Here is a 14,187-nt window from a genome sequence, read left to right as displayed (position 1 = left end):
CTAAAGCTGAGATATTATGACACACTGGGGAAGACCATGGCCCTATCAATCACTAGTTCTATGGGTTGGGGCAAGTTACTTATGTTCCAGATGCATTCATATTTTCACTGTTAAAATTGTGCCAAAAACACCTGCCTCATTTGCTTCATAGAGTCGCCCTGTGATACATGAAAGCACTTGGCAAACTGTGGAAGCCAGCAAAAATACAAAATTATTACATGACATAATACATTACTGATGATACCAATTTCTAGGGTTTAATTTTAGGATTACTAATGATTACTCTTTCTTTACTACTGACATGTAGACACACATCAACAACTTCTCATGAGCCCTGTGTCAAGGTTCAGAAGGAGGCCTCTGACCAACTTGTTTTATAAAGCCTTCTACATCCCAAACATGATGAAATCAAGGGAAATTCCCAAGTAAAGTGCACTCCATTGTATGCCCTCGGTGGCTGTGCCCCAATAAATCTCTAGAGTATTCTCTGTCTTCTTAGCATCATCACATCTAAAGTGGGGTGTTGTTGGCATATCTGTGGCCACCCTCCCAGTCTGGTTACTTTTAATAGGAGGGCCTCGAAAGACAGGAGTATGGGAAGAATAAAGTGAAACAGCCCAAGAATACGAGAACAAGGTCAGGCCACTGCCCTGGATCTTTTTTTTGCACACCAGGTAAGGCTCCCAGGGCAATAAGACATTTTTCCCATCCAAGGATTTAAGAATTAGACACAGACTCTTTGAGAACCTTCTGTCCTCTAGCGACCCACAGTCATTTCTCGTGGATTGATAAAGCATCTTCGCTGACCCAATGTCAAAGGTAAGCAAATGTCTCTGGCCTGTCCTCTGAGTCTTTTTTGGATAAGCTTGAGAGATGAAAACTCACATGCAGAGAGGTTCTATGTGTGTTGATTTGTATGCTCAGACAAGCTGCAGGTGTGGAAAGTCTGCCTCCTCCAATGCAATCACCAGCACCTCTCCACATGGAAAAGATGGTGCGGAGGCCAAAAGGAGTCTCTAGGGGTTGTACTGCGGATTTGCCAGCAGCACGACCCCCCAGTATGTGTGGTTTTTTAGAACCTGATGGTCAGAGTTGTACATCAGTTCTAGAATATCCCCAGCGTGCAATTCGTAAGTCCCTCCTACATTCTGAAGTTTAGAGTTGTTTGTTAGAGCTTGTATGATGTCTTCATTTTTACGTAGCCGCACCGCAAAAGGAGCTGGTTCCTTGTAGGTTGTGTTGGGAGCCACTTGGCCATAAATGAGATACAAGCCATTCTGAAGTATTTCCAGTTTCTCATCCGCTGTCTTATTCACACAAGGTAACTTAGGACATGTCATTTGCCATTTTAAAGGGGATGGTCCTGTAAGACATTTACAGAGGAGGAAAGAAAGGAACGCGTGGTTATTCATTTCATTCCCTTCCTGATTATAGTTCTTTCCCACTTACAGGTTGTTTCTCTCCCTAGTCTGTATTAGTTTTCTCCAACCACAATTTTAATATTTTAAGTATCTAGTCCTCGTTTTAGAGCTCTAAAGAAACGGATTTGGAATAGAAAAATGGGTTGAGTGTTAGGGGCACCGTATCTGTTGTCAATCAATATTTGTGAAAGGAACTAAAGAAGGAGGAAGGGAGAGAGGAATCACACACCAGGATTGTGATGACCAAACTTGACAGGATGCATATTCATGCTTTTCTATGTAAATACTATTTATTGTGTATCATTTTATCAATGAGACCTTCCTCATCAGTCTACAGAAAATAGTGCTCTCCTGCCACTCTCTCCCTTTATCCTGCTTTAGTTTTCTTCACAGAAGGTGTGTCATCATCTAGCATATTGTAAATTAAGTGGCTCATTTCTTTATTGTTTGTATTATACCCACTTTGAATATAATGTCTTTGAGTACACGTGCTTCTCTGTTTTGTTCACTGCTATATCTTCAGCCCCTAAAAGTTCCCCAAACCTACTGTTTGCTCAATAAATATTTCTTGATTGAATAATACATCCATGCTCCTGAATTAGATGTATTATGTCTAAATTATAGCTTGGATCCCAAGATCTGCTTGGTATAGCATGGTAAATTCATGAGTTTATAAATGGAAATTATTTGAATTTTTAAATATAAAAATTTAAATTTTTAAGTGTTTAAATATAAATATCCCTAGTTTAAAACTGTCAAGGGATGGAGAAAGAGTCAAGACTTTGTCACTTATTTTCATAGGGATATGGGGAATTTACATATTTTTCTAGTGTTAATTGTTTTTGCATAGTAATGTGACTTCAGAGCCCCAGGGAGTGTCTTGATAATTCAAATATACTTATTTGGCCTGTTCTCTAATTCTCTGTAATTTTTTTATGAGGATTTATTTCATAATTAGAAAGAAACCTCGATAAGAAAGCAATGCAAAAGAGATCACACATTGACTTAAATTGTTATTTATATATAACTGATCGATTATAAGACTCTGAGGGTAGATTCTGAAGGATAATGAAGGAGAGATCATTAGAGCAAGTAGTAAAGTTTCTCTGTACCTTCAATGAGCCCAAAGCCCAGTATATTTCTTTCTGCTTTACACGTAATACTTAACAGACAATAAGCAAGTCACCAGGAAAAAGTGTCACTGGTTCTCTCATTCTGCAGTAGGAGCCACTTAAAGACTTGAGGCCACTTAGCAGCACTTGAGTTTCTCAACATTTTGTCACCTCAAGAAGGAATTTCAAACATATCATTATTTCCACTCCATTTACTAGAAAAACAAGAACAAATTACAAAGGCAGTGACAAGTACTAAAAAGAGATTCTGTAATTCCCTCAAGCCAGGGAAGCCCGGCATTTAGAACTATATGGGAAAAGAGGGATTGCCATTAACTTTAGAAATGTTCTGCTCTTGGCTGAAACGTGTGTGTGTGTGTTGGGGGGGGGGGTCTGAAATATGTAAACAATTCAAATGCATTTATTTTTTATTTTGTATGGATTCTAAGGCATACGTTAAGGCTCAGTGTACCTATAAACTGTGATGTGTTTTCTTAGTGAATACCAGGTCATCACTCTAAGGGAAAGTGGCTCAGAAGCGGAGAGGAGAGGCACAAAGAAAGTGGCCACTTCTCTGGCGTTCATTCCTTTTCTATTTTTTTGGAAACAAAAATGTCGCCCTACACACACTCTACTGAGTACCAGCAACATGTGAACTGTGAGAACTTTGAGTTCGTCAGAGGGAAAGGTGGTAGAAATTTGAAACTTGTGCTTATTGAAGACACAAAATTAAAGGTGGATTCCAGGATTTCAGGTATCTGGCTCTGTAACCGTGATGTGCATTCCTGCCCAGATTTGTGACGGTGAATGTAAGCTTCACTGAGGCATGAACTTGTCTGTCTGGTTTACTTCTCAAGTCTCAGCTCCTAGAAACTGCTCGGCACGTGATAAGCAGTTATAAATAGTAGTTGAAAAATGAGGAAAGATGGGCTTCCTTCTTGGAACAAATACTAAGAAAAGTAAAAAGGAGGCGTGCAAGACAGGTTACTTACCGAACTTAGCTATGCAGGGTTCACTGGCAGTCTGTGGAGGGAAAAAAAAAAGAAGAGCCAGTCAGGAGGATGGCCGTGGCACAGCCTTCTTGATGGGGTTATTTGGTTAGAGGCTTCAGATGCTGAAGCAAACTTCTTTTCCCTCGCCATATTACAAAATCCTGCCCTCCACTTTGCCTTGCCTGTTTTAGCTCTCCTTTGCAGATGGCTGGCTCCATCTTCCCCTTATCACCTAAGAGCCCTTTTGGGTGTTCTAGGCCAAAGTTAAGGTCTCATCCCATCCACCTAACAGGACAATTATTTGATCTCGGACTCTCCTCCTCTTGGGCCATGGGAATTAGCTATAAACAGTAGTCTCCACACCCCAGTCCCTACACCGTGATCCATCGGCATGTGAAAAGAAAATAATAGAATCTCTAGTTGTTTATCTTTATTTTTAATAACGTTAAACTATAGACGTATTCACAATGCAGGCTGGTAAAGCCGCCCTCATCTAATATCCAGACAATCACACCGTTTACAGTAACTGAGGTAACATGAGGAGACTAGCTTCGAACTGTTGTGACATATCACAGTTCACTTGCTACAAGAAGCCACCAGTGTGATTAATTCTATAAATATTGATATTTAAATGCCAAAGACTTTAAAATACTTAGTAGTAAAATAAGGCATAACCACAAGAAAATTTTTTGTACCATGTAAAGTTCATTAGCTTCCTTGCAGAAAAGGGCTTAGGGGACTGTTTGAACTTAAAGATATTGCACATTTTTCTTTTACGGGATTTCTTTGGCTGCTGTGGTGGGAATAAAGCAAAGAGAGGCCAGGGCAAAAGCAGTGAGACCAGCCAAAAGATCATTGTAATCATCTAGGCAAGAAAGCATGGTGCCTCTGACCAAGGTGCTGCTATCCCGACGTGGATATGGGATGAGAAAATGAGAAGACAAAGACGGTCCAAGATGTCGGACATCGGTAACTGAAAAGATAAAGTTGTTAATCACTGAAATGAGCAAGATTTAAGAGGAGTAAATTGAGAGGAAAGAATCTCAAGCTCACTTTTGGACATATCAAGTTTATGACTGATGCTTCTGACATACCCAGTTAGACGCGAGTGTCAGGTAGGCCTTTGGATCTACGAGGATAGAATTTAAGAAGTTTTAATGATATACATTTTGGAATCTTTAGCTTCTATGAGACACTTTAAGGTGTGAGGCTGTGTTAGATTGTCAAGGGAGTGAGTACAGATAGAGAGGAGCACTGGAACACTGCAGGGTTTGGAGGTCAGGAAATGAGGAAGAAACACCAAAGGAGACCAGTGAGTCAGAAGGGAAACTTGAAGAGTGTGATGTTGGAAACAAAGAGAAGAAAGCATTTCAGAGACATGTGATCAGCTCTATCAAATGCTGCTGCTGGGTCAAGTGAGGTGAGGACGGGGAATTAACTGATGGATTTGATAATATAGTAGCCGTTGGGGTTCTTGGCAAAAGTAGTTTCTGTGATGCGGTGAGGACAGAAGCTTAATTAGAATGGATTTAAGGCTAAATGAGAAAAGAAAAATCGGGGGAATTTTGCTGTAAGGGAAAACAGAAAAATTAAGTGGAGGCTGGATGGGGATGAGAGGTCAGAGGAATGTTTTGATTTTATTGTTTTTCTTAGTCTTTGGTTTTGTTTTAACATGGAGGAACTGACAGCATGGTTATCTGTTGCCATTTGATGGGAATGTTCCAGCAAAGGGGAAGGAGGGGTGTGAAATAGAATGTAAGAGCAAGGAGATAATTGTTGAAGCAGTCAATGCCCTTAAGTAAGAAGGGACAGAATCTGGTTCATAGGATGCCTTAGATAGGTTCATGAACAATTCATGCACAGTGACAAGATGGTAGACAAGTGGTAGATATGATGGGGAGCTTTGGAACTTCTTTCCTGCCTACTTCTATTTTTTCATAGAATTTGGAGACAAGGTTTTCAAGTGAGAAAGAGAATGAAGAAAAGATATTGCATATTTAAACTAAAGTCAAAGGAATAAAATAGTCCAGTAGAGGAGAGTGGAGAAATAAATATAGGTTATGACAGTCAAAACTGTGAATCAAAGTAAATTAGCTTAGAATATAATCTTCAAATTATTGTATCACAAAATGTTAAACTAAGGTTAAGAAAATAAAAGAAACACATTTATTGAATTACTGAAATATTATTTTGGTTATATTAGAAATGTTTATATGATATTAACATGTAAAATATAATATTTTGGTAAAAGCAAAATAGTTTTGCACTGTGAATATACTATTTTAAGCATGTCATTTGGTTCCTTATAAGTTTTCATTTTGTGTATCTTTTTATTATACCTGGTATTAGCCCTTATCGCTAACATAATAAATTAGCATATATGGGGGATTATACTCAAAAATATTTTGTTGATAAGGAGGTCCAATCAGAAAGTTTGGATTCCTACAATTGTCTTTGCTCTTGAAATCATTTCATTAGGAGACACCCTTTTGGGGTGTCTTAAAAGAAATGCTGAAATTCAGTTTAGTTTGATCCATGATAGGCATGTGCTAGATTCCCTTATCTTCCGTTTTCTCACTTATAAAATGGGAGACATAACAGCACCTAGTTTACTGATGGTGTTTATGGGCTTAAATATAATAATCATGAAGAAGGGCTTTGCCCATACAGATCTGGTCCTGCTTATTAAATATTAGCTGTTTTGATAATGATGCTGACCATAATGAAGAACGGAAAAAAACATTGATCCTATAATCCCAGCCCGCATAGTAAGCAAGAGAAACACAAACAATTCATAGTCCTCGTCTCTCAGGCAGCTAATGATCTTTCTAGAAACACATGATCACACACATGAGGCAATTGGGTAACAACCTGAATATAAGTGAGTGCCAAAGACTGTGGCACAGATAGCATCTGTGGTGTCTCCCATTGCACATAGAGTGTGTGTGGAGAAACCTGAAGCCACAGACAAATTAGTTGCCAGAGACAGAAATCGTGGGTGCTGCACTAGGGCTGCTTTAATGTCTACTTAGAACTACAGAAACCACCACTGACATTTTCTACTGCCACAAATGAGAATCTGTCCAATCACAAAAATCCTCTATTTGGCAGTAAGGTATAATCTTTATTTTTATTATTTTTTTTATTGTGTTTTGTTAGTCACCCTACAATACATCATTAGTTTGTGATGTAGTGTTCCAAGACTCATTGTTTATGTCTTTAGCTGAGGAAATGAAACAGATGAACAAGGAATGTCCGTTTTCGTAAAAGCCTTTTTAAATTTATCCTCATTAAGTTTAAATTTTTTAAATTAAATTACGATGTCAGCAATAATGTGGATATGAATCACTATAATCTATCAGAGCCTGCTACAGGTCAGGCACTGTCCCATCTCATTAATCCTTACTGTAGGTCTAGGGGGTAGGAAGTAGCATGCTCATTTGCAGATGAGGAAGTGCATCTGAGAGGGATTAAGTAACTAACCCAATGTCATGCAACTGATAAGAGGCTATGCTGAGATCCAAACAGCCCATCTGATTCAAAAGTCTCACCCCTACTACTCTGTGGGGGCAGTTTCTTTTTATAATACCGCTGATGTTTACAAGAGAGGTAAATATCCATTTATGAAGAAGCATATGGGACTTTCCATTTAATTTAATTCATTTTTGCTTTGAAGGAGCAATTGCTCTTGTAACTCCATTATGACATAAGCCCAGATTTAAATGTTTGGGTTCAAATGACCAAAACAATAGCTCTTTCTTCAAACCAACAACCAACCCTACTTAGATCACCATTTGGAGATAGACTCTATTCTGCTTCTAAGTACAAACCCAACTTCTCCTTTTGGAAGCATCTTTCATTTCATTGAAGCAGGGAACTCTTCTGAACATTCGTTTTTTGGGTTTTTTTGTTTGTTTGTTTTGTTGTGTTTCGTTTTAGAGATAACTTCTGTTAGATTATTTTCACTGAGGGGTAGACCAAACTCCTTGGGTTCATAGCCAATCCTTCAAGTTGAATGTCTGTTGAAAGATAGGGATGGGGGAGGAGAAAGATTGTGCTCCCAAAGAAATTTCTGTTGGTGTAGAGGAAGCCAATCTTCCTGTCTAATCCTTTTTAAATTAGTGCCTAGAGATGTTGGAAAGTGGGATTTTGTATATAAAAACTAGAGAGGATTAAAAAAAAAAAAAAAGAAAGAAAAGAAACCTCCAAGGTTGATGTGTATGGTAAGAAGGTGGAAGCAGCCACCTCATAATGACTCACCATCCGCTAGCCACACAGTCCTCTTTTCCTAAGATACTTATTTGTGGCCAATGAGGAATGGGAAGTGCAGTCAAGTGGAAAGTGAGTTATTGCATCGTGTCAGCCAGGCCTTTGGCTTTTCCTATAGGAAATAAGCCTTTATGACATCCAATCATGATCATATCCTGAAAACCTTTAAAATCTCCCCAAATTTGAAATAAACTCTAGGCTGCTTCTTTAGAGGAGGAACCTTTCATTGAGAAGATGCACGTTGTCTAGGAGAGAGAATCAGAGCTTGATCACATGGGCTTGATCAAGTTCAGTTCTGGCAAGAGGTATTCTAGGTACCTCTGGCATCATTAGACATCCTCTTTCCCTTTGCAGAAGCCACTGTGTTCCTTTGAGAAGGAATATTCAGCCCCTTCTATGCATTGGTTCCCTAGCCATATGTAGGAGTGGATAACACCTATAACATTATCTTATATTCTTCAGGAAATCTGGTTAAAAATTGAGTTGCTCTAGAGGGGTGAAGTCTTCCGAAGTTAAGCTCTTGCTATTCTCACCCTTCCTTTTCTTCACAAATCAAAACACTCAGAATTCCTGACAATTCTTTTCTTTCTGTTCAAGCATCACTTCTCCAGAAAGTTCAGACTTCTGCTTGATACATTCCTGGAGAGAGTAGGGGTGTGATTAGAAAGGCCTCTGTTGCATATCCTTGTGTACAGTTGGGGAATACAGATTAATGGTTTAATGTCTAGGAATGTGACCAAAGCTACACTTCCCCTAACTAAATTAATACCAGCAACTACCGTGTCCTTCCTCCTGTGTCTTTTCTCAGTGGCTTTTAAATTAAGTCACAGAAACACATTTTTGGAGATTTCACCAGCCACTCCCCTTAAAAAATGTGTCTGCAGGTGCTAATTGCATATGGCCCTTTCTTAGATAGGCATATACTACTATATTCTCTCCAAGGTGCAGAATCTTCAAATGTACCCCCAAATAGTCTAACTCTTAAGTTAAATAAAACATTTCTTATTTTCTTTTGGTCAGTGCTATGTAGTCAACAGTCAGAAAAACTTAAGAATCTAATATATCTCCAGTTCTTTTACTAGACCCACAACTTGGTTTGGAGCTCAATGGGAAATTCCTGATAAGCATCAGGGGCTTCCCAAATACAAATGTGCTTCCTCCTTCTTCCATGAAGCCTTCCCTGATCACTCTAGCCCAAAGCCATTGTCCCCTATTTTGAATTCCTAAAGCATTTATGCTCTCTATTATCCTTAGATAAATTATTAATCACTGTATTTTATAGCTGGAAGGGGCACTGTAATGAACAAATCCATTCTCCTACCCCCATTTTTCAGATGAAGAAACTGAGAACCAGAAAGACTAAATGTCTTTCTTAAATTCATACAGCTAGGGAGACCTAGAACAAGAATCCAGATCTTACTTCCTAGTTCAGTGCCATTTCCTTCCATGAAGATGCACTCACCACCAGTCACTCACCTTCTTCTGTCTTTCATTATCTCCTTATATCTTTTCCCTCAATAAGACTATATGTTGCATCCCATTCCTTGAAGGCAGGCATATGTTTTATACCTTTATACATTTTATACCTTTATTCCACCAAGAGGGGTTAACAGAGTTCCAGAAAGGGAGAAAGTATTCCCAGGCATCTATCAATTGACTGATTTAATTAAATGATTCTATCTGACCCAGCTATGCAGCTAACATGTAGCACTTTCTAGTACCTTTCATTTCAAAACATTTATATAAACCTCAAAAGCCATATGCCATGACAAACTTGAAACTTTTTGCATTTTCTATACCCACACATCTCTTCCAACTAGCTCTAACAATACTGAATGGCAATGATAATAAATAGACTTCAAAAGAAAGGCAGCAATTTTAGGTACTATGATCTCCTTACCTTGAGTGGAAGAAAAGTGAGAATTAATGTACTGAAGGAGAAAAGCAACAGCAAAGGAGCTATCACTGAGTAGAGGCACCATTGCTTCCAGGATGATCTGTGTGTCCCTTGAGGACCTGAATGGCTTAAAGGCATATCTTCCATGAGGCTCAAACTCGTTCTCTGCAGGAATAAGAGCTCTGGAAAGCAGAAATTCACAAGTGATGGTCCAGCGATGCAACTAGTCAGTTTTGTGGTATGATAATTAGCAGTGGGTGTAATAGGCGGGGTTTTCCTTTTGATTCTGTGTGTTGGAAAACGATACTTTTGGGCTAAGTGATGACTCTCATTTGGCAAAGGACCAAATGCACTGAAAGGAACAGAGGGCTAGAAGCCAACACAGACAGAGAGGATGAAAAAAAACCAACACAAGGAACTTACAGAGGGAAAAAGTTCTTTTCTGAAGAGGAAGTACAGTACTGTGTAACATTACAAATTAATTTCAGATAAGGAAATTACTTATAAAAGAAGAAATAAAGTTCAACATTAAGCCCTGTCATGCTCTAGATATCATGTATGTGTAAAGCAGGGGTTGGGGATCTAGGGAGGCTAGGGTGCATGGTTTGGAAAAAAGAGTTTCATCAATTTCTAGGATATAAAATATGTTCCTTTTGAAATAGTCTCTAGAATACAGCTGCATTACTAGAATTTCATTTTTAAAAAATATAAATACAACAAGCCCAGTTTTCTCACATCTAATCATTTTAAAACCCTGGAAGTTTCATACTGGCATCAAATAAAGTTATCATACAAAAGGATGTTTTCCTACACTTGCACATGTGAGCTTATACTCCAAAATACTTGAGTTTCTGGCACCGAAAGTGCTGACTTACTACAAAATTGAGGAAGTCCCTGGTTCTCTGTACTTCAGTGTTTCCATCTGTTCAATGGAATACCTACCTTTTTTTTTTTTTTTTTTTAACAGAATGCCAGGATCATGTGCTAAAAAGAACATGGATTTTTAAATCAGAACTGAGAGGAGAGCCTGGCACTACCCAGCTCTTACCTGGCCTTTGGCATGATACTTGACTTCTCTGTTTCGTTCATTTTTAAATTGAGAAAATTCCCACTTCACGAGGATTGAGAATGAAATGAATGTGAAAAATCTGCCTTATATGAGATGTTCCATAAGTGTTTATCTCTTTTCCACCCTTCTTAAATACTATACTGTAGTATACTATATACAGTCTAAATTTGGAATCCATCACAAAATCCTGGAAAGTAATGATTTAAAAGAAATATTTACAGCAAGGTATTATTCAACTGAAGTTCTTTTAAATAAAAGTTTAAATGAAAGCATTTTGAAGAAATTATGTTTTAATCTAGGAGAATCAAAGGTTTTTTTTTTTTAATTAGGGGGAAAAGGCTTACAGATTTAAGATCCTCATTTATAAAAGAGAAAGCTAAAGATAATAGAGGTTTTGTGGTGGGTCACACCATGAAATGCTGGGTGTAGTGGACTGGGAACCTGAGCTCAGGGATACTAACCATCTTCTAACCTACCATCTTCTCTTAATATCACACTATTTGTAACAGTATTTCTCCATGTGTTGTCACATTTTAACTTGGCCTTATTTTACCTTGATCAATCAACTATCTCTGAAGAAGAATCCAGAGTCAGAGAGGAATAATTTTTCAGTACAACAGTGTTTCTGTCCCTCTGTGCTAGGTGTTGGGATACAGAGATGAATAACAGACCGACCCTAAAAGAACCATACATTGTACCTAGAACTGCGGTACTCACATCAAGTCTGTAATGCACGTGCACAAGGACAGAATTTAAAACTGACTCCTGAAAATTTAGACTTCTGCTTCTTTGAACTGCTCCCTCTCCTGTCTCCTTTCCAAACTTTAGATGGAAATGTCTCTGCTTACTCACTTCAGTAAACATTTATTCAAATGAGGAACTGTTCCAAATAAAATCCAGTTCCTCCTTCTACCCTTGACCAAGGTTGGCCTCTGCTATACCCTTATTTATTATTTTGACTTAATGAAAGTATCTTAAGAAAGATAACATGCTTATCTCAAGAAGAATACATTCCAGGGCTTCTTTTCATGAAACGGGGTTCCGAAATGAAGGAACTTCAGGTTAGAACAAGTGCTAGTAAGGAAGACTTTTGAAATTCTGGAGTAATGAGTCACCACCATTGGTTCATTTTAGGTCTAAGCTGTAAGAATTGACGTTTCAGATGTGACCTCTTAGGACACGACAAGAGCTCCAAACTCAAGCTTTTGTATTTATGACCTAACACTGGATCACATACTTAGAATGAGATTTTTTTTTTCAATTAAGTATGTTGAACATTTCCTATCAGCTTGCTACTGTTCTAAGAGCTTTGGGAGATATAAAAAGTCACAGGTGTCAAGGAATTTCCCACACACTAAATTGAAACCTTAAGCAGAGGCCCAAATGAATACTAGAGGACAGAGTCTCAGAGAACAGAAAGATCTGGATAAACTAAATTAACTGAGAACACAAGTTAGAAATGGATTGAGAGGAGAGAGGAAGGAGCTCTTTCTTGTGGGGGCCATAAAACCTGAGGAATAAATATTCAGAGGTATAGACATCATCAAATGTTAGAAAACATTTTAAAAGCTTAATATGAACAAAGGCAAAATGCCAAATTTTTGAATGGATCTAGTAGTTCTCTTTCAAGAGCTGCAAAATAAGGAACTCAGGAAAACTCGTAAAAGAAAATCCTATATGTTTTGGGTTTAAAAGAAAGAATGTAAGACATGTTTGATTAAGTTATTTTAACTGTATTCTTGGTTGTTTCAAATTTGGGATGAGTTAGATATATAGAAACGTGGCTCTAGCTCAGTTATTGTCCACATTACGCTAACAAGAATTGGGCACCGATTATGTGTCTTCTCTGTGCACAGATGGTTCTAGCTGAGCATTTAGCAACCCTCTATTGACATCCATATTTACAAATGATGAGACTGACATTGAGAGGATAAATCAGTAGTCCATACTAATAGAGATTGAATCCCCATCTTTTGAATTCCAGAACTCTGATTTTTCTGCCTCTATATGCTGAAATATATGTGAACTGGATGCTATCTGGAAGAAACAGAGTGGGATACATATTAAAATCTGTGAGAAAATATTAGATGGACATCAGATTCCTCCAAAGCCATGCATTACTCAGGTCTGCATGCCTTGCCACATTCTTTTTATATATATACTTACCATGACTTTATCCTTGGGACAGTCTATGGTGTAGCATACTCAGTCAGAAATACTCAGTATATCAGAACTCAGTAATGCTGCACAACTGATTTTGCTTACTCTAGATACCAGAGTATTCACTCGTGTGACAAATAAGTCCCATTTAGCTTGAAGTTACATAGAGATAGATAGATAGATAGATAGATAGATGATAGATAGATACATAGATGATATATAATAGGCATGATACATAAATAGGGTCTTAAACTCAGAATTTTATAAAGACAACAACAGTATCTACTAAAATTAATAAACAAATTTAATAAAGAGAATTGTGTACAGCTAATTATACATAAATATATATACAACTATACACATATATGTATAATATATGTATTTTACACGTATTTATATGTGATATGTACAACAAATTTTAAAAGATACACAGAGACTTCTTGTATCAATTTCCAGATCATTCTAAGAAACAAAAAATAACCCTTATCAGGATGGTCTAGGAAATAGTTGAAATTCAAATTGGGTTTTCCTTATTTCACTATTTGAAGATGACATGATACTATATAGAGAAAATCCTAAGGAGTCCACCAAAAACTGCTGGGACTGACAAATTAATTCAAAGTAAAGTCACAGGATACAAAATCAATGTACAGAAATCTGTTGCATTCCTAAACACTAATAATGAAACAGCATAAAGTGAAATTAAGAAAACAATCCCATTCGCAATTGCATCAAAACAATAAAATATCCAGGAATAAATTTAACCAAAGAGATAAAATACCTGTACCTTGAAAACTATAAAACAGATTAAAGAAATTCAAGACAATGCAAAGAAATGGAAAGGCATTCCATGCTCACGTGTTAGGAGGAAAAACATTGTTAAGATATATACTACGCAAAGCAATCTGTTACAGATTTAATAAAAATATCAACAGCATTGTCCACAGAACTAGACCAAACATCTTAAAATTTTTATGGAACCAGAAGAGAGGAGTACTCAGAAGTATCCCAGACAATCTTGAAAAGTAAAACCAAAATTCAGACTTCAAGTTGTATTTTTTCAAGCTGTAGTAATCAAAACAGTATGGTAATGGCACAAAAATAGACACATAGATCAATAGAATAGAAAACCCCAAAATAAACCACAAATAAATAGTCAACTAATCTTTGGCAAAGGAGGAATGAATATACAATAGGAAAAAGTCTCTTCAACACATGGTGTTGGGAACACTGGACAATTACATGCAAAAGAATGAAACTGGACTGC

General features: G+C 37.5%; 1 protein-coding gene across 1 annotated transcript; it reads right to left on the bottom strand.

Moving 5' to 3' along the window:
* Positions 1-995: 995 nt before the first annotated feature.
* TNFSF18 (TNF superfamily member 18) lies at positions 996-9,934 on the bottom strand. Its single transcript, XM_032862971.1, has 3 exons — positions 9,695-9,934; positions 3,526-3,556; positions 996-1,363 (listed from the first exon to the last, which is right to left on the bottom strand). The coding sequence occupies exons 1-3, from the start codon at positions 9,836-9,838 to the stop codon at positions 1,017-1,019; spliced, it is 522 nt and encodes a 173-aa protein (XP_032718862.1). The 5' UTR covers positions 9,839-9,934; the 3' UTR covers positions 996-1,016.
* Between the last annotated feature and the right edge of the window lie 4,253 nt (positions 9,935-14,187).

This window comes from Lontra canadensis, unplaced genomic scaffold (genome assembly GCF_010015895.1).
Source record: "Lontra canadensis isolate GAN:19392208 unplaced genomic scaffold, GSC_riverotter_1.0 scaffold24, whole genome shotgun sequence".
In the NCBI taxonomy this organism is placed as follows: domain Eukaryota; kingdom Metazoa; phylum Chordata; class Mammalia; order Carnivora; family Mustelidae; genus Lontra; species Lontra canadensis.
Note: the sequence above shows the minus strand (reverse complement) of the source record. Positions and strands in the feature narration are given on the sequence as shown.

Bases quoted from the DNA above. Each gene is read 5' to 3' on its own strand.
- TNFSF18 (XM_032862971.1), bottom strand. From the start codon at position 9,838: ATGGAAGATATGCCTTTAAGCCATTCAGGTCCTCAAGGGACACACAGA. The intron at 3,557-9,694 runs GTAAGGAGATCA...TTCCCTCCACAG, and splicing joins TCACTTTTCTTCCACTCAAG to ACTGCCAGTGAACCCTGCAT. The intron at 1,364-3,525 runs GTAAGTAACCTG...AATGTCTTACAG, and splicing joins ACCCTGCATAGCTAAGTTCG to GACCATCCCCTTTAAAATGG.